The sequence below is a fragment of the Barbus barbus genome (genome assembly GCF_936440315.1).
Source record: "Barbus barbus genome assembly, chromosome: 50".
Taxonomy (NCBI): Eukaryota; Metazoa; Chordata; class Actinopteri; order Cypriniformes; family Cyprinidae; genus Barbus; species Barbus barbus.
In genome coordinates this window covers 2,986,723-3,010,713 of record NC_136728.1, presented here as the reverse complement: position 1 = coordinate 3,010,713, position 23,991 = coordinate 2,986,723, and the positions used below count along the sequence as shown (strand labels likewise).

General features: G+C 38.0%; 3 protein-coding genes across 9 annotated transcripts in view; 2 read left to right on the top strand and 1 right to left on the bottom strand.

The window, feature by feature from the left end:
• Positions 1-23,991, bottom strand: part of LOC306868005 (histone H3.2-like) — a gene marked incomplete at its 3' end in the record, with an annotated part of 468,278 nt that overhangs the window by 57,592 nt on the left and 386,695 nt on the right. The window lies entirely within an intron of this gene.
• Positions 175-9,995, top strand: dus2 (dihydrouridine synthase 2). Of its 6 annotated transcripts, none has more exons than XM_079414475.1 (16): positions 175-212; positions 703-859; positions 969-1,014; positions 1,929-2,020; positions 2,228-2,271; positions 2,758-2,818; positions 3,710-3,757; positions 3,859-3,924; positions 4,078-4,148; positions 4,859-4,945; positions 5,151-5,319; positions 6,313-6,434; positions 6,661-6,801; positions 6,889-6,976; positions 8,453-8,526; positions 8,613-9,389. In XM_079414475.1, exons 2-16 carry the CDS (start codon positions 743-745, stop codon positions 8,872-8,874), a joined length of 1,488 nt encoding a protein of 495 aa, XP_079270601.1. In that variant the 5' UTR covers positions 175-212; positions 703-742; the 3' UTR covers positions 8,875-9,389. The 6 variants fall into 6 exon arrangements, with proteins under 6 accessions (XP_079270601.1, XP_079270602.1, XP_079270604.1 ...); XM_079414476.1 differs by having other exon boundaries at positions 175-234; XM_079414474.1 differs by having other exon boundaries at positions 181-201; positions 8,613-9,995.
• nfatc3b (nuclear factor of activated T cells 3b) lies at positions 10,264-23,808 on the top strand. 2 transcript variants are annotated; one of them, XM_079413958.1, is made up of 10 exons: positions 10,264-10,905; positions 12,887-14,027; positions 15,634-15,796; positions 16,690-16,889; positions 17,362-17,534; positions 17,691-17,831; positions 17,987-18,051; positions 18,189-18,315; positions 20,215-21,027; positions 23,104-23,808. In XM_079413958.1, exons 1-10 carry the CDS (start codon positions 10,824-10,826, stop codon positions 23,169-23,171), a joined length of 2,973 nt encoding a protein of 990 aa, XP_079270084.1. In that variant the 5' UTR covers positions 10,264-10,823; the 3' UTR covers positions 23,172-23,808. The 2 variants fall into 2 exon arrangements, with proteins under 2 accessions (XP_079270084.1, XP_079270085.1); XM_079413959.1 differs by having other exon boundaries at positions 10,266-10,905; positions 17,987-18,042.

Genomic DNA, 23,991 nt, shown 5'->3' with positions numbered 1-23,991 from the left:
TTTGGCATTATTTTACCTTTATATTATTACATAACACAAAATTGGCTACTATACTAGTCCACTATAATCTCCGGCTAGTATGTGAGGAACAATAGAATACGTGGTAAAATTGTAAAATATGTTTTAAATGTAAAACTCTGCATGTTACAAATCCCGTCGCGCGGCGATGCCGTCATAACCGGAAGCGCGTGCTGAAGTTCGGTAAGATCCGCGTGAGTTCAACTCTGCTATCATGTAAATATGTATAAAACTGCGGTAATATCTCTCTAATGATAATAACACACAGTCACTGTTATTCTCGATGGCTATATTCACTCAGAATACTGAATGTAGCTGGTTGTATTACCGTGGTGTTATTGTAGTAAGCATGTTTTTTGGCTAATTGATTAACTTACCATTATTATAATTAACCACAGTTTTACTACAAAAAAACATTGTTAAAGTATGATTAGGGTCGCAAAACCGTGGTTAATTTGTGGTTAGCATGGTTTAACTACGGTTCAGTAGCCATGCTTTTGGTTTTATTTGTTGTGAAACGGTTAATTTTCGTAATGATAATATTATTAGTAGAAATATATCAGTCTGTGTTTAATGAATTAATCTAATATACAAGTTTCACTTTTTGAATGGTATTACTGAAATAAATAAACTTTTTCATGATATTCTAATTTTATGACCAACACCTTGTATGTTGTATGTCAGTGTTTACATTGGCTCTGTTGGTGGATGGGTGGTGAAGAGGATGATGGGCAGGTTGTGTTTTGCTCAGAAGACTGTTCTGGCCCCTATGGTGCGGGTGGGCTCTCTGCCCATGAGGCTGCTGGCCCTGGACTACGGAGCAGATCTGGTGTACTGTGAGGTGAGATGAGCATTTACACCAGTGCATGTTTCACTCCATCTGAAGCTCATGCACTTGCTTTGAAATCTGCTAAACGTGCACACGGTCTCATGGCCCTTGTGTATTTCAGGAGCTGATTGACATCAAAATGGCCCAGTGTGAGAGAGTGGTAAACGGTACATTATTATTTATTATACAGTATGCCGCTCAAGCACATTTAACACGTTAGAACTGCTTTAAGTGATGAGAAATCACACCAACTTCTGTATTAACCCTATAAAGCTTACTGTATCATTTTTGAAAGGCGCATTTCCTCTAAAGGCCTCTAAATGATCAACACGTTGAAATATTGGTGAAAAACCTCTTGTACACAATCTACTACTTGCCTTTTGTCGTCTGGTTGATCTAGTTTATACTCTTGTAGTGAAATCGTATGAATGTCCACTTTCAGCTTGTGCTTGTGTTTTTGCTGTTATTATTTATATATATATATATATATATATATATATATATATATATATTAGTAAACATAAGAATAACTGTTTAATTGTTAATAATTAGGGCTGTCAAGCAATTAATCGCATACAAAATAAAGGTTTTTGTATACATGTGTATATACTGTGTATATTTATTATGTATATATAAATACAAACATGCATGTATATATTTCAGAAAAAAATAAATATATTTATAGAAAATATACATGTAGAATATATAATGTATGTGTGTGTATTTACATATGCATAATAGGCTAAATATACACAGTACACACACATATTATTTAAACAAACTTATTTTGGATGTGATTAATCGTTTCACAGCACTATTAATAATATTTCAAAATAAACACTTATTGCACTGAAGCAGCTCAGCTTTACTTGATCTTTTTTTTCCTTTTCAAATATGATCCGCAGGCTTCTGAGGAGTGTTTATTTGTTCATCTCTCAGTGATTACTGTAGTATCTGCTCTGCTGTTAGAAAGATCCCATTGATTTCGCACTGATCACAAGCCACCAGAAGTTCATCTTACCATATGAAAAAAAAAAACCTCAGGTTTATGAGGTTACTAAACCTACTGATGTGTGTTCAGATGTTTTGGAGACGGTTGATTTTGTTGCTCCAGATGAGCGTGTGATGTTTCGCACCTGCAGTAAAGAGGAGGGCCGTGTGGTCTTTCAGATGGTCAGTATGTCAACTCCTTCACTTTCATTTATTTAAAGCATGTCAGATTGTGCATGTTTATGGTTTATATGAGTTATGTGCCAAGGTTGAATGCATTTGAGCATTTCAGATTGAGTGTATACTATGTTATCATTTGAATTTATTTTATATATATAAAATTGTTTGTTAAATTTTAAAACCCAATCTGATTCTGTGCTTGTGTTTCAGGGAACGGCTGATCCGGAGAGAGCGCTGGCTGTGGCTAAACTCGTGTGAGTTTTTATCATATATTTATCATGTGACCTGGCTTACTTTTGGTTGGGGTTTAAAGACCATTAATATTCATTAATAGTATCAATTTAACTGCACTGACATTATCAATTGAGTACAAAATTTGAACTAAATTGGGTTATGAGTAATGACACACAAATCACCACATTGACATTATTGAACTGAATTGAAGCAACATTGAACTGAATTATGGCACTATCTTCTGTAGAGCTGCTTTACAGCTAAATTGAATGTTTCATAATTGATGAATTTCATGACATTACTGGTAATACTGTTCTTTTTCGTTTTTTGTTTTACTGTCATGCTGCATTGAAACAACTTGTTTGGCATAAATTGCTATAAATGAATGTGGCTTGACTTGAAATTAGACCAAGTATTAGATATTAGACCAAGTGTTTCTCTAAAATGAGCTCTAAATGAATCCACATTTAAACTTCAGTTTAGCTCGTCTGTTTTATCCTGAACAGGGAAAATGATGTGGCCGCTGTGGATGTGAATATGGGCTGTCCCAAAGAATACTCTACAAAGGTACAGATTTGGTTCTGTGTCAAACACACAGTGGGGTTCGGAAGAGACCACGCAGGCAATTTTAAAGGGGTCATTGGATGCCAAATTCACTTTTCAAGTTGTTTGAACATAAATGCGTGGTGGAAGTGTGTACATATAGCAGTCGTCAGTTACTCCCGACATCTGAGCCGCTGAAGACGCAGAGGATTAACATTACTTTCGCTTTGAAGTGAATGCGCCGATCCCCGATCTACATAAATGCGTCTATATTCGCCCGAATCATTCGTGATCCAGCTTTATCTACAGAAGAAGTGAGTATAAGGGTTTTTATGAATCTTTGCAAATCACCTTTCCTAATAATGTGCTAGTTAGCTGGTTTCGCGCCTGAAGTTCACAGTACTGCTCGCCACGGAAGAGAGGGGCGGAGCCAGAAGAGCTCATTAGCATTTAAAGCAACATGGACTATAATAGCTTGGTAAAAACAGAGCTGATTTGGACAGGTTTAAAAAGGTGATTTTTACACTACTATTAAGAAATGTTAACCAAAGTTTGTTATAGACTTTTCATTAAGACCTTAAAGAATCATATCAACTTGGGGAAAATGGGCATCCGATGACCCCGTTAAAATACATTTATATTTAAATCTAGAGAGTAAACAAGAACGTAAGAGTAAGATGCTGGGTAACCTCCATCAACACAGTGGAAATGCACTACAAAGACATGCCAGCATTCATGTTAAGCTTTACATTTATCTTCTCACTCAAATTAATTTGTAATACAAAGTATAAAATTAGAAAGAATAAATATAGAAACATCTGCATTAGTGTTGCAGTAATGTAGGAATATAAAGTATTTATTATTATTATTTTATTTGTGCTGCTGTTATTTATACATTTGACATTAATTTCACAGGGAGGAATGGGTTCGGCGCTTCTCTCTGACCCTGAGAAAATTGAAGCTGTAAGTTTTCTTAGTTTTTTTGTTTGTTTTTGAAGCTATATCAGGTGTATTAGTATAAAATCGGTTTCACTCTTTATGTCTTAATCACTTGTTTTTTATAGATACTAAGAACTCTTGTGAATGGAATTTCAAAACCGGTTACATGTAAAATCAGAATCCTTCCTACAGTAAGTGACAGTATTTGTCTTTGTATTTTCCAAGCAGTTCATTGCTTTTGCTTTTTTAATGAGGAACAATACACTTAATAAACCCTGATATGAATGCCATTCTTTACTGCTCCTAGTAATGTATTGTATCGTTCACCTAATGTGCTCTCTCAGCTTGAGGACACGGTGAATTTAGTGCAGAGAATTGAAAAAACAGGAGTGGCGGCCATAGCAGTGCACGGCAGGTGAGACGTTTTCTTTAAAAGTCTGGTTATAGATCGATTCCTAATTTACAGAGTTGGGGACTCGAGTCGCTTGACTCAAAACTTGAGTCGGACTCGTCCCAAATTTGAGGACTAGTGACTTGACTCGACATAATCAAAGACGACTTGACTTAGACTTTGACAACAATGACTCGAGACTTGACTTGAGCCCTGTGACGCGGCAAGTCTTTTCCTTCGTGTCAATAAAGCTACGTCTATGTCTGTTGACCTACGTCAGTAGGTGGCGATAAAGGAGCACCTGTATTACGTATTAGCAAGTTATTAAATATTTGACTCACTTGATTCATTAAAATCACTGAATCGTTAACAAATGAAACACTGGACATAAAATAAATTATTCATTCACTTAGGCCTGCATTTGTTCACAAACAATGATTCATTCCTCAATGAAACGCCACTAATTATTATATCTTTATAATTATACTTACTATAGACAATTAATGACTTGAAATGTATTGTAGTAATTAACACAGAGACAATAATTTGTGCAAATAGCACTAATGACTTGTTTAGGGCTTGAAGCTTAAAGTTGAGGACTTGCAGCTCCACTTGGGACTTGTCTGTGACTCAAATGCAAAGACTCGAGACTTACTTGTGACTTGCAAAGCAATGACTTGGTCCCAGCTCTGCTATTACAGGACATCTTTATATTTTGCTGTTTTTGTTGTCAGGATGAAAGAAGAGCGACCGCGGCATCCAGTCCACTGTGATTATATCCAGGCCGTGGCTGAGAGCGTGTCTATACCGGTCATCGCCAAGTCAGTCTTCACCATACATTACATTCATGCCACAGTTACTCGACATATTTGTCAAATAGAAGCTGTCTATGTATTGAATCAGCAACCTTTTTGAATCTGTGAATCAATTTGATATTTACATATGTAGTGCAGTTGGTATTATTGGTTTGTAATATCTTTGTATTTTCATTTAGTTTACCCTTTTTTCCTCTTTGTTTGTTTTTAGTGGAGGCTCTTCAGACATAGTGAAGGCATTCGAGGACATCGAGAGGTTTCGAGAGGCGACAGGAGCGTCGTCTGTCATGCTGGCTCGGGCCGCCATGTGGAACCCCTCCATCTTCCGGCAGCAGGGAGCGCTGTCTGTGGAGGAGGTGATGGAGGAGTACATCAGATATGTGAGTGAAACAACATTTGCATGTTTTGCAAGTTCAAGTGAAGATAAAATCAGTAACACTTTACAAAACGGTTCCAGTTTTTAATATTACATGATGCTTCTGAAGCATTTATTAATCTTGTTGAGGTCCCACTTTATATTAAGTGGCCTTAACTACTAGGTACTTGCATCATAAAATAAGTACAATGTACTTATTATGGTCATATTGTATTGCAAAACACTTCTGCTGCTGTTGAGGGGGGATACGGGTAAGGTTAGGCACAGGTTTGCTGGTATGGGTAGGTTTAAGGGTGGGTTAAGGTGTACGGGATGAGTCAACAGTGTAATTACAGAAATTAATTTCAGATGTAACTACATGCAGGTGTTCTTTAGAGTATAAGTACAATGTAAACATGTATGCACACAATAAGTGCATTTTACCAAATGCTTAATTTAAATGTAAGTGCACAGTAGTTAAGGCCACTTAATATAAAGTGGGACATACTAATACATTATTAAAATGAAAAGTTGTATCTGTTAATGTTAGTTAATGGACCTGAGCTAACATGAACTAATAATGAACAGTTGTATTTTTGTTAATTAACATTAACAAGATTAATAAATTCTATAACCAATGTATCGCTCGTTTTTAGTTAATGTTAGTTAATGCATTAAATATAGTTAACAAATGGAACTTAAAGTGTTACCAATAATTCATGACAAAATTACATAATAATAATCATTATTATTATTATTATTATGGACAGGAATAATTAACTAGCTCTTTTTATAAAATGTCATAAAAAATAAAATGAAAACATAATAAAATACAATAATATTATATGATTAAAAAAACTCTTTAAAAGTTAATTTATAAGATGAAACGGCAAATTAGTCTTCCATGAACATACTTTAACTCTAATGCCACCATTTGTATTGTATATTATATTGTAAATAAAAAATGCAAAAATATGTTGTTTATGAGTCTTTTTTTCTTCCCTATATTTACCCACAGGCTGTTCGTTATGACAATAACCCGTTTAACACCAAATACTGCTTATGCCAGATGCTCAGAGACAGAGTTGAGTCTCCATTTGGAAAACGGTTGCATGCAGCTAAGACCAACGAAGAAATATGGTAACGTCATGCATTGCACATGTGGATTTAAATTTTTTAATGGTTTATTTAATGCACAAAACAGAAAACACAATATTTAAGATAAATATGACACTAATGGCTATGACAATGAGTCTGAGATTTTATTAAATGTGCTTAATTGTCAAAAAAAAGTGAATTTCTTTTTAAATATGACCTGGAGACGTTTTAGTGAAGTTTGACTCATTTGCATGTCTGTGTTTTGCAGTGAGGTGTTTGGCATGACTGACTTCTACAACAAGACTAGAGCTGAGCTGGAGGCCAGAAAGGCTCTGCAGACCAACGGCGATCAGCCACAGCGCCCACGACTGGAGGAGGATGTCCTCACAATGCCCATCCGCTTCGAAAGGTGGAGCGACCCTTAAAACAGTGGCCCATTAAAACAGACAGGACTTTAGCGTGTTGATATTTACTGTACTGTGTCTGTGTTTTCCAGAAGACATTACCCTCCTCAGATCACGCCTAAGATGTACCTGCTGGAGTGGAGCCGCGAGGAAAAGCTTGATCAACCTGTCTATGAGACGGTCAGTTCTCAACTAGAGAGGAGTTCAGATGATTTACAATAAGACAAAACCAGCATTAAAATAAGCTAAAACAAAAAATATCAATTATTTTAATTCACAACCTCAAAAAATAAATAATGTTATTTGTATTGGATGAACCCCCTGAAGAATCTCTCGACCACTCTAGGCTTTACTTACTTTACTTACCTAACTTACTTGCTTAACTTACTAATAGTGCTGTCAAATGATTAATCGCATCCAAAATAAAAGTTTTTGTTTGCATAATGTATTTGTCCTGTGTATATTTATACTGTATATATAAATACACACATACAGCAATATACACTATATTGCCAAAAGTATTGGCACCTCCTTCTAATGAACAGGTTTGACTACTTTAGTAATTTCTATGAGTACAAATCTTAATGTTTAAGCATATAATGATATTCTAGGGAATTGTGTGCTTCTAATTTTATAGCAACAGTTTGGACAGAACCCTTTTCTATTCTAACATGACAGTGTCTCTGTGTATAAGACACGGCTCAAAAAGACATGATTGATTGAGTCAGTGTGGAAGAACTTGACTGTTCTGCAGAAAGCCAAGTCCTGATCCCAGCTGAACTCCTCTGGTGTGACTTTATATGCAGACCTTGAGCCAAACACTCATCACCAAACACCAATGACTTGTATAGACACTATAAGGACAGAAGTGTTGACACCCCCTTCTTTAGAACAGAAAAAGGCACTAACAAAACTGTGGCAACAAAGATGGAAACATAAATATACATCCATGTATTTAAAAATTGTATTTCAATCTCTGTTGAAACAGTTTTGGACGTGTCTAAAATAACAGCACCCTTATGTACAAGTCATTGGTGTTTGGTGATGATTGACAATATAGTGTATTTTGAAAATATTCATATGTATATACATTTATATATGCATATTATTGTATTTTGCAATATTATTGTATGTTATATATATATATATATATATATATATATATATATATATATATATATATATATATATATATATATATATTTATTAATAGTGCTGTCAAACGATTAATCGCGATTAATCACATCCAAAATAAAAGCTTTTGTTTACATAATATATGTTTGTATACTGTGTATATTTATGTATATATAAATACATGCATGTATACATTTATGAACAATGTTGTTTATATGTTAAATATATTTATATATAATATAACATATGAATATAAATATATGCATGTAAATATTTTCTAAATATTTACTGTATGTGTGTGTATTTATATATAAATAATAAATATACACAGTACACATACATATATAAAGTAAACTAACTTATTTTGAATGCTATTATCGTTTGACAGCACATTAATTGAATTAATTGTTTGTCTTTTTGTTTTCCAGTTAATTTTGATCAACTGGAACAGTTTCTTGGTTTTAGGAGATTAATGTATTAACCTTTGACAGGCTATTTAAACTCAGTTTGTTCACTTCTCAGGAACAGCGAACTCAAGATCGAGCTTTTCAGTCTACGGTTATCGTGGACAATAAGAAGTACCGCTCTACTCTGTGGTGAGTTTGGTTTGTGATACAGTTACACGCTGCAGTAATGCAGAGAGAACACTGTACCATATTTCTGTCTGCTTTGCTCTCCTCAGGGAGAAATCAAAGAAGTTGGCAGAGCAGGCCGCGGCTGTAGTGTGCTTACGCACTCTGGGGCTTCCCGAGGGAAGAATCGGAGAGGAGCACAGCGGACTGGTAAATAAACGCAAGAGGGACGACAAAAAATGTGCAGCATTAGATGCCAATGAGTCAGCAGCACGAAAGAGACATATAAGCGAAGTCCCACAGAAAGAGGAAGAGGAATTGATATGCAGGACGAAAGTTGTAAATGGTGTCTGTGGTCAGACCACACATTAACATTGGCCAAACACCATCTGAACTGCCTATTAAAGACGTTCATTCCCTTTCATTATCTGACAAATAATCTGACACATAACTGTGCACTTTGTATTTGCTTTTAAGTTTGTTAAATTCAGCGTGCCATCTCTGTCTTATTGCTGGTTTCTTATTTGCTTTATGCCACTATTTTTGCCTGGAAGAATAATGACATTTTTATTACACCGACTTTTACAATTATTTTGACAGATTTCTACCCTTCACCAGAAGGGTGCAGTGTATCTCCAAGTACTCTCAGTACAAGGAAGTACCCGAAGTACCAAAACATGTCATAACACTTTATTTATTTTAGGTGTTTTTAGTTTTTTCCCCTTTCTTTCTTTTTGTTTTCAGCATCATTGTGAAATAAACCATTTTAACTATGCATTTTATTTTTACAGTTATTCACAAATGTCAAAACCTTATAAGCTGTATAACTAGAGAGCATTTTGGGCAATATAATACACGTACAATATCAATAAAATAACATGAATTTTACACACACGCAAAGCAGGTAAAATAAGTATTGAACACGTCACCATTTTTCACAGTAAATCTATTTCTAAAGGTGCTGTTGACTTCAAATTTTCACCAGGGGCCTGTTTAATTAAACAAGTTTACCAAATAAGCCAGGCTTAGTTAGTCTGACTTATTTTGAACCAAATCAACTGACAATAAGTCAAACTAACTGAAATAAGCCTGGCTTATTTGGTAAACTTGTTTAATTAAACAGGCCCCAGATGTTGGGAACAATCCAAGTAATCCATACATACAAATAAGTTCAGAAATTAAGTTATGTGTAATAAAATGGAATAACAGAGGGAAAAAGTACTGAACTACTGAAATGTAATACTTTGTACAAAACAAGTGTTTCAGGCACAATGGCGCTCTATAGTAACTATTGGAAATACAGTGATGATGATGATAATGGCTACACTTTATTTGAAGTTGTCCTTGTTACAGTGTAATTATGCATTTAAGTACTGAATATATTAATTAACTACATGTATTTATTATATGGTCAGGATTAGGGTTTGGCTTAGGGTTACTTGTATTTATGCATAATCTATTGCTATTATAAATACATGTAATATGCAACAAGGACACCTTGTGTATTTTATTTTTTTACTATATATATATATATATATATAAAAATAAAGTGTTACCAAATATTGTCTAGCCGTTTTCCTAATTAACCAGTGCTCGTTTAAAACGGGACCAACAGAAAGTGTCGTCTACTGTAACAAAGCATGCTTTGTGTTGATGAGACTTAAGACGCGAAGAAAGCTTCTTGTGAATGTGATGCCATCATTTGCTGTTTGTTTTGCAGTATTAACATGAACTGTAATGTCAATTATTTAAGCGGAAACTGTGGTTACGTGTGTGTGTGCGCGCGCGCGTGCATGCATGTGTGTGTGTGTGTGTGAGAGAGAAAGCACTTCGTATGTTTTAAGCCACAACCCTATTCTGATCTCGCAAACTAAGTGCGTATATTAACCGATACAACCTGCGCGCGTTCATAGCGATCGAGTCGACTCGCGCGCGGTTTAGTTACATTGTTGGTGTTCGTGCGCGCGCTCTGCCAGTGTTTGTGGTCTGTCAAGTGTCGTGACGTCACGTCTGGAGTCGCAGTGTAACATTTAACTTTACTACAGCCGTCTACATGTGCGCGAGACGCCAGATCAGCACCAAACCCAGCATGGGATTATTAAACACGGCGGGAAGTCAACAAAGTCCGAGAAGAAACGACATCAAACTCTCGATCTAACCCACTTCTGAGGGGAAAAGGACATTTTCACCGTGTGTTCCGGGTTATGACACCATCTCTCAACCAAAGTGACGCTCGCAGAAAGTGTTATAGCTGCCTTCGCGCGCGCATGGACTTGTTTGTTTTTGTCATTTAATAGAAGTGAATAGAGCTCTCTAATGCAATGACTGCTAACTACAGAGAGGAGCTGGACTTCAGACTGATGTTTGGGGAGAGCAGTTATCCGTCTTCGCTGGGCCACGCAGGTTTGTACGATACTTTCACTGCTCGCGACGCGACGCGACGATTATCATCAATGAAGTGCGTGCGCGGTTAACATGGGAGCGATAGTCGCGCGTCTCTGAATGTTTTCTAGAGGGGGCCATGTTTGGATCTGTTTGTAATGAATAAGTGAAACTGAGTTTCTTAATACTTAAAGTCACTTCCTTATCTTGCGACATCAAATGTAGAAGTTGAAGCGCATAAAGAGGAAGGTCAAAGTCTAATCATGCGAAACATCTTTCAAAACCGTGCATGCATTTACTGTATGCATGAGAATAATTTCGCTGTTTTCGTGGCAGTTTTCGTGTGTACTGCAGTAGAAGTAAAACTGCTATGTTGGCTTTGTATGGGCCTATTTGTAATAGGCACTGTAAGCATATGTTACTGTACTTCCCTACTGTAGGCTGCTCTTATGATTGTTTATGCAAGTTACTCAGTCCACTGCAATCCATCTGTAGGTAAACCCAACTGATATGGTTAAACACAGTAAATCACCTTTCAAGTTTTTATTGCTGGACTGTTGAAGCTTGAGTGCAATGAAGGTCTATAACTACATTATGTTAGACAGATAGTCTTATCAGTGAGACAGCATCCCTAGCTCGTGGGTCTCTGTGTGAGTGTGTGATATTTATGGTTAGCTACTGTTGCACTTCTGCCAGCTGTCAGTTTGTTCATGTGTCTGAATGAGCCATAAGAGCATCTCTCCAAATGCATTTGCTCAAGTACCTACAGTATGCCAAGTACGTAACCTATGCGGCCTTGCTTTGTTGGAGTACGGTGAAGATTTTCTCATGCTCTTGGGAACATAATTTCCTTGGTTTTGGTTTGTCTGGAGGATTATTATAAAAAAAAAAACATTTTGCAGCAGGACATCACTGACTTAACAGCTTAATAAAGTTATTAGATCGTTTTTGTCTGTCCTACAGAAATCATTCAACAGTACCGACCTTGAAAATTGTACACAATTCATCAGTGCACATTGTAATAAAGTTTGTTTCATTATCTTTCAATAAAAATATTAGAATTTAGTCCACCTCTTCATCTCATAAGTAGTCAGAGTAGGCTTGAGGATAATGTTAACCAACGTAGACACTGCTTGAGTGATCATTTTGCACAGAAAAAAAAAACAAAAATCATTAAGTAGGGGAGTCTGGAGTTGGATAAGTTAGTCTTATCTCCTCTACAGATCACTCATGTCCTAATATAATAAGCCATTTTAGAAATACAAAGAATTGACCCTTTGCAAAAACCAGCCCTCATTAGCTTCTGTTGCTATGTCTGACAAGCCTTGCGGCTCTCACACTATACATCATGTTCTCACACGGTGAAAAATACATAGCGGCGCAAAGAGGAAACTGACAACACACCGACAGACAAGACAGAGCACTTCGTTCTGGTATGAAGCATGGCTTCAGCCTTCAAATTTTGCTATTTTTTAATAAATTCAATTCAGATCACTGTATTGCCTCAGTTCAAGTAGCAAATGTGAACTGACCTTTTCATATTTACTTAAAGCGTGAAATAAACATGAATGACCATCAGAAGGTACGTTATTTAAACTGTGGATAGACACCAATATACACATTTTTTTCACATTTAAGGCCACCGAAGCTAATCTACTCTCCTGTATGATATATTTGTCGGACAGAATGACAGATTTGATGTTACGATTGGTCAGATCAACTGTCAGTCAAGCTCTTTGGACAAAGCAAAGCCTGACTTCATTACAAAAATGAGGGGATATAAATCACTTTATGTAATCAGAGTCTGCGCCCATCATACGCTACAGAAAAAATGTGCAGACTGGCTCTGACTTTTGCCAGCTAATGTCCAGACTGTATATCGAGGCAAAAATCTACAAAAGTCTGTAGTGTATTCCTAACTTAAGTAAAATGTCATATGGCGTAAACCAGGATAGGCATATTAAGTGGTCTTGTTAAAATAACTTTTTCCCTGTTACTCTAGAATCCAGATCGGATGATGATGCCAACTGCTACCCTCTCTTTCCTCCTGGGCCTCACCATCCCCCAGAACAGCAGGACAGCTATGCAAACCCATCTTATGACACCCCTCACCCCGGTTTCCTCCAACCCATGGAGTCTCCCAGCAGGGTATTTGACTGTCCTAGCATCCAAATCACCTCTATCCCAGCCAACTGCCACCAGGACCTGGGCGCGCACCACTTGGACGAGTTGGCAGGTGCATGTGGGGAAGCTGGTGCTGGGTCTCTATCAAGGGACCAGCTCTTTCTGCCATTGGATGCATCCTACAGGGACACGTCCTCACTGTGTCCCAGCCCCTGTAGTAGTTTGTCCTCCCGCAGCTGGTTGTCTGACGCCTCGTCCTGCGAATCCTTCTCGCACATCTACGATGACATGGAGGCAGAACTGAATGAGGCAGCCGCTCAATTTCATCTGGCTTCTCCTCTCGTGTCGCCGCTGGTGTCTCCTCTGCCGTCCCCACTTACTTCTCCCCAGGCGTCTCCTCAAGTGTCACCATTTGTGTCCCCCTTTGGTTCTCCTCTGGCTGCGTATGGAGATGACCCTTGGTGCCGTTACCAACAACATCATCAGCAACCTCTACAATATCATTTCGCCCAATCGCTGTCACCGTATCAGTCGCCTCGCACCAGTATCACTGAAGAAACTTGGCTCAGTCCCCGTCCACAATCCTCATCCTCACGGCCCTCTTCTCGGCCAACCTCGCCATGTGGAAAAAGACGACATTCCAGTGCAGAGGTCATTCCCGGTTTGCCATCTCCGCACCTCTCCCCCAACGTAACACCGTCTCACTCTCCTCGGGGGAGTGTTACTGAGGAGACATGGTTGGGAGGTGCCACATTTGCCCCTTACCAGAGCCCTCCATTGGAGGTAGACATCCCATCCAAAACAAGAAGAACGTATCAGACCAACCACAACCAGCATCAAGTGGCTCTGTTGCCAGAGGACTCAAGTCTTCAAGATCCAGGTCTTGAAAATCCATCGCTAAACTCATGCATAGCCGTGTCCCTCCCCAGTTTAAAAAAAGAGGATATAGTGGAACATTTCTTAGCCGTCCCATCACACCCTTGGGTTAGACCCAAACAAGTCAGCACTCCTTTATACAGGTAAACTGCATGTGCATATTGGACTCAATTGTTCACCTTTTGATTTTGAACAAGTGCCAGTTACATCAGGGGTCTCCAAACTCTGTCCTGGAGGGCCGATGTTTTGCAGAGTTTAGCTCCAACCCTAATTAAACAAACCCGTAAAAGCTTTGTTCATCTTCAGAACACAATTTAAAGCCGGGCTCACACTGTGCGATTTTTAATAGTCTTTTGCGATTGTTGCTTGTCACACTGTACGAACATGATCCCCATGTCAGACTGTAGGATCTCAGTTGTCTTAATGTCAGACTGTACGACAGTCAAGACGCGACAAAAACGGACGTACTCAAGAAGACTTGTCCGGAGTTTTACGTCATCAATACGTGACCCGCGTTCTCTCGCTATAATGGTAGCTAGCAAACAAAAGCAACGTGTAGCGTTAGTTTTATTAATTACATGCGTTGATGTTAAAAAAAAAACGAAAAAGACGACGTGTGTGGAGCAAGTCATGGCTGGGCAAAAGAGGACTTTATGGACTTCCAGTTCTACAGAGCGAACGTGAGGTAATTTTGTTATTCGAGTTTAAACATCCTGCCCCTTAATAAATAAACTTTAAGTAAACTTTACTTTGTACATATATTGTTTTTACAAATAACGAAGTTGAAGTTTGAAGTTGTCGCGCTAATTGCGTCATCAAGTTCAGTGCTCCTATTGGTTCTTGGTTTGACGGTCGTCGTAGGAGATGTCACACTGCAGGAAAGTGTCTGAAATCTTCTGACACTGCCAGAATTTAATCGGAGGAAAAATTTGATCGCAACGGCCATTAATCGGCTGTCGGTGAACATGTCAAACCAGCGATCTAGACAACCGATTTTAGCCTAGGATTATAGGAATATTTTAGGATTTTCAAAATTTGTCTCAGACGAATAAATCGTGGCCAAAATCGCACAGTGTGAGCCGGGCTTAAGATATTTTGGATGAACACTGGGAGGCTTATGATTGTCCCATTGACTGCCAAGTAAATAACACTGTCAAGGCCCAGAAAAGTATGAAAGACATTGTCAAAATAGTCCATCTGCCATCAGTGGTTCAAAATACTTTTTGTACACGAAGAAAATAAAAATAGCGTATGCTTTTCTGTGTCAGCCGCGCAACACGGAAAAGTAAATGGCACTGTCAAGGCCATACTTCTAATTATTTGGCAGTCAATGGGACAGTCACAAACCTCCCGATTTTCATCCAAAATATCTTAAATTGTGTTCTGAAGATGAACAAAGCTTTTACGGGTTTGGAACGACATGGGGGGTAAGTGATTAATGACAAAATGTTCATCTTGGGTTGGAGTAACCCTTTAAACCAGTTCATGACCAGCTAAGGACCAGCTTTAACCAGCCCAATACCCGCAGCCATGCTTCAAAAAATACCTAACCAACATAGGCTGTTTTTTGTTTTGTTTTGTTTTTTAAAACAGGGGATACCTGAGTTGCATAATAGTTGTTGGCCTTATTGTTCCATCATTTATGAACCTGTTAGGGCTTATAACAATGAGTGTTCTGTTTCATTGGCCAATGCTCAAAAACAACAGCCACACTTGTTACAGCCGCTGTTGTTTGTTTTTCTTACTCAGGTCCACATCTTTACCTCCACTGGAGTCTCCTCTGCCCAGTCAGTGTGGCCAGTGTGAGTTAAAAATGGAGATCCAACCTAGACCTCATCACAGAGCCCATTATGAGACGGAGGGCAGTCGAGGGGCCATTAAATCAGACTGCGGAAGGCACCCTGTTGTAAAGGTCAGACTTTACACCAGATATGAGATTAGCCTTTTATGATTTCCCCCACAGTTGACAATGGTTTACATTTGGGCCCTGGCCACCTGTTTTTCGAGAAAAAAAAAAAGAGTGAAAACCTGTTTGGAAACAGTCATTTTTACTATTCCATTGGGTGTCACTAGTGAATTATACATGGAATTTCTTACATGTGATTTATTGATTATGGTTAATTATTGATGCCATCATTACTTAATTTTCCGTGTTATGTTCGTCACACAGCGTACAGACTGTATTGTGCACATTTTGAACAGTTCACTGAATTGCAGTTTTCATTGTTCTGATAAATTGAGAAAGGGTTCCATACCTAAAGGTTTGTTGCTCATCTGACATCTGCTCTAGCACAAGACAAAAGTACCAGATTATTGTTTGGGTGTATTTAATTATTTATATTAATATTATAATATTAATTAACATGATTATACATTATATTTTTAAAGCTGTATTAGATATTACTGGATTAATGATACTAGAATCCACCTACGAGAGGAGGAGAGATATGTGATTCATGTGATAAATACCAGTCGGTCTTATGGACAGCATTTTTGATCCAGTCAGCTAGTGGTATTTTTAACAGGGTACAAGCTAATGTTACATGTGTTGGACTGTTTGTTTACCCTAGCTACCTATGACACAACCATTCCTGACATTAAAGGAACAGATGTTGCAAGCTTTTCAGGGATAATCACATGTAAAACTAGAAAAAGGAAGATCTGGAACAGACTTTGAATGCTGGTTTGAAATGTCAAATGTCTGATATGGGCTACTTTGAATACTTTAAGAGCTATAGAGCACTAAAGTTTTGACTCAATAACTGGTTCCATGTTTACTCATATCGTTTCTTCTTGCGTCTGCAGCTATTAGGGTATAATGAAAAACCCGTCAGCCTGCAGATGTTCATTGGGACAGCGGATGAGCGTTACATCAGGCCACACCCATTCTATCAAGTGCACAGGATTACTGGGAAAACCGTCGCGACGCCGAGTCAGGAGACAGTGATATCCTGCACCAAAGTTCTCGAAATTCTTCTCCTGCCTGAAAACAATATGTGTGCCAGGTACCTATAGAACTTCCCTACCCTGCACTTTTTTTGCATAAATGATGTATTGAAACGGCTGACAGTTCAGTCTTTATATCAAGAAGTTGTCAGCGCTGAATGGAAAATATGTGAAATTCAGAAGTTTTAAAGGTGCAATCTTTTTCCACAAACAGACATGGCTTTGGTAATAAACAAATAAAAAAAAAATACTGCTTTTGCCTGATGATGCATCCAACTATGCCCATACTGGCCAGGCTTTTAATAGAAACTTTCCCAAATTTCGATGACTTTCAGTAAACGCATGTCTCATGAATGAATATACAAAGTGAAATGAATTTGAAATGGCATTTATAGCTTATAGTTAAAAGTTTCTTTGGGCCACTGGCAGCAAACAGCACCAGTTATGTCACTCTGGCTTCATTTCCATAGATAAGTGCAATTGTATTAAATAAACACAATTGACCTGACTTGTGTCATCTTTCCTTGAAAGCATTGACTGTGCTGGGATCCTGAAGCTACGGAATTCAGACATCGAGCTGCGGAAGGGAGAGACTGATATCGGGCGTAAAAACACACGTGTGCGTGCTGTGTTTCGTGTTCATATCCCTCAACACCATGGAAAAGTGCTGTCACTGCAGGTGGCGTCCACACCTATAGAATGCTGTGAGTTCTTTCTGTCAGTATGTATCTTCAATGTAAACAGTTTTGGTGGAGCATTTTTTTTGGATACAAAAAGCATATGCCCTTTGAACAAGATGATGTCACCATGATGAACATTTCCTCAGCAATTTACAGCCATTTTCTTTCTGTGTTGACTAGCTCAACGATTAGCTCAGGAACTTCCCCAAATTGAGAGCTTTAGTCCCACCTGTGGTTCTGTGACTGGAGGAGAAGAGATGCTTATAACAGGCCAAAACTTCAACCCAGAGTCAACAGTTGTCTTCCTAGAAAAGGGCTCTGGTGAGTGAAGTCATCTATTACAATAACTGTTCTCACAGCTAGTTCCTCTGCTGTAATTAGGGGCAGTTTTTAGATCAGTAGTCTTGCAATACATTTTGGATGACAGTTTATGTAATAACAAAAGAGCCTTTGTTGTCTTTTTTTTTCCATTCCAGATGGTAAAACACAATGGGAGGTCGATGTGAGGGCTTTACAAGAAAAGGATCAAAATGTAAGCACAGTATGTTATTGATTTAGTAATAAAACACAAAGTCCTCAATTTATTTTAACATCATAACTTGTGTTAAATACACTTCCCATTGAGATCTATAGTTACAGGTGTCTCTGAAGTTCTCTTGTGTTTCCATTCCTGTTTAGACAAGCATAGTGGTAAAGATTCCTCCGTACTACAAGAAAACCACGGCTTCCTCCTCCCAGGTGCAGTTCTATGTTAGCAATGGCAAGAGGAAGAGAAGTGCCTCACAGTTCTTCACCTATCTTTCAGGTAATTGTCACACTGTCAGCACGTCTGGTCCACTTTGGTGGCAAGAACTGCCCTGCCAGTTGGATAGCAAGAGGAAGTCCAAGTAATAAATCAAAGACCAACTACAGTTTAAAACATGCATTTTGAAGATGCAACAATATCCAACTGGTTCATCAAGGCAGTAGTTCATTCAGTCTCTAGGAAGGTTTGTACAGTCTGCCCAGAAGCAATTAGTAGAAAATTTGGTCCCATTATATATTTTAAGTGGCCTTAACTACTGTGTACTTACATAAAAAAATAAGTACAATGCAGTTATTGTGTTCATATTCATTGCAAAACACTTCTGCTGCTATTGATGTGGGATACGGGTAAGGTTAGGGACAGGTTTGGTGGTATGGGTAGGTTTAAGGGTGGGTTAAGGTCTAAGGGATGGGTCAACAGTGTAATTATGAATGTAATTACAGAAATTGCAGATGTAATTACATGCAGGTATATATATATATATATATATATATATATATATATATAGTGCAATGTAAAAATATGTATGTACACAAGTGCATTGTACTGAATGATTAAGGTAAATGTATGTAAATAGTAGATAAGGCCACGTAATATAAAGAGGGACCGAAAATATATGTAGATGCAGAATGACTGATAATGGTTGCTGACACAACTCGCTGTGAAAAAGGATATCCTGTTTCCACCTGGCATTAAGATGCATCTTTGGTGATCCAATCTTACATCGAGGTGTAATCAAAAAGGTGTAAAAGAAAGGTGTAACAAATTTTATCTGATCACTGAAACCACACATGGAGGGAGTCAAAAACGCACATGATCACATTGCATTTGTAGTAGAAATGCTGTCTGTCCTTAACGCGTCTCAGACCACAGTGAAATACCTAAAATGTGTTCACCCTGGGAGAGCATGCCAAAACAAGCAATTCAAAGTTAGCTGCATTGTGCCAAAACACACAAATTACATTGGGAACCACTAGAATTGGTTCTTGGGACTTTGACTCAGACTGCAATTGTGAATGGACTTAGAATCAGACTTGGACATTTTGGGCACAGAAATGCGTCACGTGTAATTTAGAAAGATAAAAAAATAAGTAACAATGTGAAATTAAGATACAAAGATGGATGCTTCCGACTTCAACTCAATTGGTTAAAAAGTAGGACTCAACAAGATTGAATCGGACCCAGCACTAGGATCGCAGCTGCCCTTTTCAGTTGCTTTCTTTCCCATTTAGTTGTAAGCTACATAATATGCTTTTGTTAATTCAGTAGTATTTGTGCACTGTGCCCAGCACTCGTGTGAAAGTGATGTAGAGTGTCATGAAGTAAGAGATGAGTGTCTCAAAAATAATCTAAAAACAAATGATCACAGAAGATTTGAAATACATGGTAATACCAGTTGGAAATAGTAAAGAGTTAAAGAGGCTAGTGTTTCAAACACAACTGGACATCTAAGGGATAAGCAGATGTTCTGAAGCATTCATTGTATCATCCAGGTAATTGGTAAAAAATGACCATTACTTGGCAGAGTGTTAAGTGTGTGTTTACTGTCTTTCAGAATTTGTGTAGAGCAGAAGTAGCCAGCTCTGCTTCTGGAAGGCTGCCACTCTGCAGAGTTTAGCTCTAATAAAACACACCTGAAGCAGCTAATCAAGGTCTTTAGATTCACTAGAAACTTTCAAGCAAGTGTGTTTAAGCTGGTTGGAGCTAAACACTGCAGGTCGTTGGCTCTCCAGGAGCAGGATTGGACACTCCTGGGATAACCAGTAGTTTGGATTTGTTTGTGTATAATACACCATGTTGTCTGAAATTACTTTAGAACTAGATTGATGAATAAATGTATGCTTTATGTATGCTCATAAAGCTATTCTATAATGTGCCGAATGCCCTTCTTCCAAGCAGCGCAGGTCAAGCAGGAGTTTGGCATAAGGACGGACCTTAACACCAATGAGCTTGCAGGGCAGCATCCTACCACCTCCCCAGCAGGTCTCACCACTATTGGAGATCCATTTGCTTCGGACGAGGTCCAGCCTCTTGAGCAGTGGCTCCTGTCTGAGGGGACAGTCTGTGCTCCATCTTCAGGCCATCTCAGTTACTCACCTCAGGATCCTTTGTATCTGAGCCGCTCTCATCCAGCAGACAGAAGCCTCAATGCTGGAGCAGACCTGCACCCTATGTTCCACCCCTCATTGGTGGATTTCAACAACTCTTTGTTCCAGAAACCTCAACAGGGTCTGTCTTACAAAGGACAACATAGTCTTCCAGTTGCTGGTGGTTCACTGCAAGGCTGCAAGTCACTCCAAATCTTACCAAGGTCTCAACTAGGCAAAGGATACCAAGGCATTCCTTCAGAACACAATCATAATCTCCACAGCCTTGGGCCTGCCTCAGTGTCCAATACACCCATGATAGCTAGCCCAAATGTGAATACATCTGGTCTGCATGCAGTGGGTCCGGTGCAATTCCCACAGTCCTTGTCTCCCCAGGTGCTTCCTCTTTCTCATCAGCCTACTCTTGCCAAAGTGCCTTCTAACTCACCGTCTGCCAGAGAGAGCTTGATGGACCCTCAACCTTTAGGTGCATCTCTTCAGGAGTCCAGCAAAAGTTACAGTATGCCACAAGGTGGAGAACGCCTCAACATTAAACGGGAACCAAAGGAAGAGAAAGAGCCAGCCTTCCGGTCCATAGGCCTACAGGATTTCACTCTTGATGATGGTAAGACTCCAAGGAGAACCATTTTAAAGCAATGACGATAACTGGACAATGTTGATTACCACAGATTTTTGTTTTGACAAGCAAAACTAGTCTATAGAACGGGTCCTCAACTCTGGACCCCGAGATCCATTGTCCTGCAGAGTTTAGCACCGACCCTAATCAAACACACCTGAGCAAGCTAATCAAGATCGTCAGGATTACTACACATTGGCAGTTCGGAGCTGTAGGAAAGTGGATCTTGAGGTCCATTCTTTGGTAGAACAAGGGATTCTCCCAAATAAATAAAATACAACTGTTTCAAAGGTCTAGCCATAGGAACTAACAATACGTCTTCTTCTAAACCACCTGAAACAGTAATCCCAATGCTAAAAACAAGATTTAGACAATTTTACTGTCGAAGCAACACATACACTTTTAAACTTGGTAATCAAGATTATGCCTAAAATGTTGACAAGTCCTCCTTTAGTGGTGCAGAAATAAAGGAAACCATTAACATTTTCACTTCAACACCAAATATTATTATGATTATATCTGTTTATTCCAGACCATGTTATCTGTTTACATGTAATACACTCTTACTGTGTCTCATGCTGGGTCAATAACTCACCTCAAGCTGCAATACCAAAATATGCGCTAGCTTTGTGACATATGCTAATCGAGCTTTTTGTTTACTCTCAAGAAAAACTAGCAGCTGCCACCCCTAGTGTCTGGAAGCCTGTTTAGTTTGGGCCTAATTATAGTCCACTGTCCCGCAGTGCGGTGGGAAAGAGGATCCTGGCATTGCATGGAGTCACTGGAAGAGCTAAATATACCGCGAAGGCTAATCCACCGCTAGTTTTACGCAGCTGTATTGTGACAATCTTACATACTTCACATAAGATGTTGCTGCCATTAGCCTGGAAGAAGCATATGGCCTTAAATGAACTTTATATTTTAAAATGAAGCTGTCCATTCCTTGTGTTTATTTTTCTATGGATAGAATAGCATAGAATACATTTATTAAGTTGCTAGTTATTCATTTTGACCAGAATGAGATGCATAGTATAATATACTTAGATTTTATGAATAAAAAATAACAAAATCAAATAAATTACATTGTTATACATTTTAATATATGAAATAATTAAATTATTTTTTAAATTAAATATAAAAATGTAGGGTTTAGATTAAATATTAAATTATATATTGTACATTTTAATCATAAATATGTACGTTCATAATTATCCAAACCCTAGGATAGACTAGGTATTATTTTGACCTGGCCCACTGTTACTATGTCTCAGCACTTATCCGTGTTAGAGAGGACAGGTGCAGTGGACTGGAATACCCCTGTTGAGTGAGTGCTGTTGTCCAGCATCATGCTCCCTTCACTGCCAGAGAGTGTGAGTGTGTGTGTGTGTGTGTGTGTGTGTGTGTGTGTGTGTGTGTGTGTGTGTGTGTGTGTGTGTGTGTGTGTGTGTGTGTGTGTGTGTGTGTGTGTGTGTGTGTGTGTGTGTGTGTGTGTGTGTGTGTGTGTGTGTGTGTGTGTGTGTGTGTGTGTGTGTGTGTGCGTGTGTTGTCTTTCAGATTCTTGTCCATATTTATAGCCCACACTGTATACTCTGTTTCCCATTTCATATGCTTGATGGATATCATGTTGTAAATAACTTCTTGTGTGTTTAAAGTGTATTAATAGATTTGCCTGCTTATTGGAAAGTCAAAGAAACGAGTGGCATTTCAGGAACTAGTTGAAGCTAGGTTTGACCTATTAAGTAGAAACCTTAAAAACAGCACAGCAGACTACTCTATTAATTGAAACTCAGTTTCAGCATGTGTGGTTTAACACCTCTATGTGAATGCTTAAGTGTGTTTTGAATTAGAATAAGACCTGCAGGAAACCTCAATGTACAAGACTGCCCTCAGATGGATTTAATATACTGTAGAAGGGCAAAAATGAATTAGGCCTATGCATTATTAAAATTAGTTAGATGTTATATGTGTGTTCTATATACTTGTGTTGTGTGTGTGTGTGTGTGTGAGTGAGAGAGAGAGAGACTAAGCAACTTGTATTAAATTGTTTGCTTTATTTATTTGCAGTAAGTGAGATCATTGTACGAGACTTGTTCGAGACTCCAGATTCAGGGAATGCCAACGGTGTGCCGTAGCTTCACTCCTGGACGAAATGTCCCACCGATCAGAAGATCAATGGAAATGGTGCATCTTGCATGACATCAGCACTGCTACTGAACTGATAATCAGAGAACTGGACATCTCATTGTAACTGTTATGGTCTCAGCATCTTGCATTACTGCACATGTAGAAAAGATTTTCTATGAGCAATACCTTGTACATAAAGTTTTCAGCCTAAAAGAGGATGCATTCAATCATTATTATTATTATTTTAGTTTTGACTGAACATATCAAATGTGAATGTAAAAGATTTACCAGTCATAGTTTTTGATTCAATATGTGCCTTAACCAAACAGGCCTTTTATTATCATTTTCATAATTTGATTGTAAATGTAAAATATAATCTTGAAATTTCTGATAATCATAAAGCTTGGAATAAATTATTAAAATGCAAATATGCAGAATTATGCATATAAAGCACAATCTGAATTTGAATCTGCTGAGTGTTCACTTTAAACTGTTACCTGTTTATGGTATTTCCGTAGTTATGTTTCTCAAACTTTTGAAATATCTTTGTATTTATGAATTTTTACTGAAAACAAAATAAATTTTGTGACAACATTGTTCATGGACTCTGAATAAATAAATAGTTTTTGTTTACATGATATATATATATGTGTGTACTGTGTATATTTATTATGTATAAATACACACACATGCATGTATATAATTGAGAAACATTTTAAGTTTATACATTTTAAATATTTTATACAATATCAGTTATATGAATATAAATATATACATGGAAATACTTTCAAAATATACACTATGTGTGTGTATATATACATAATAAAT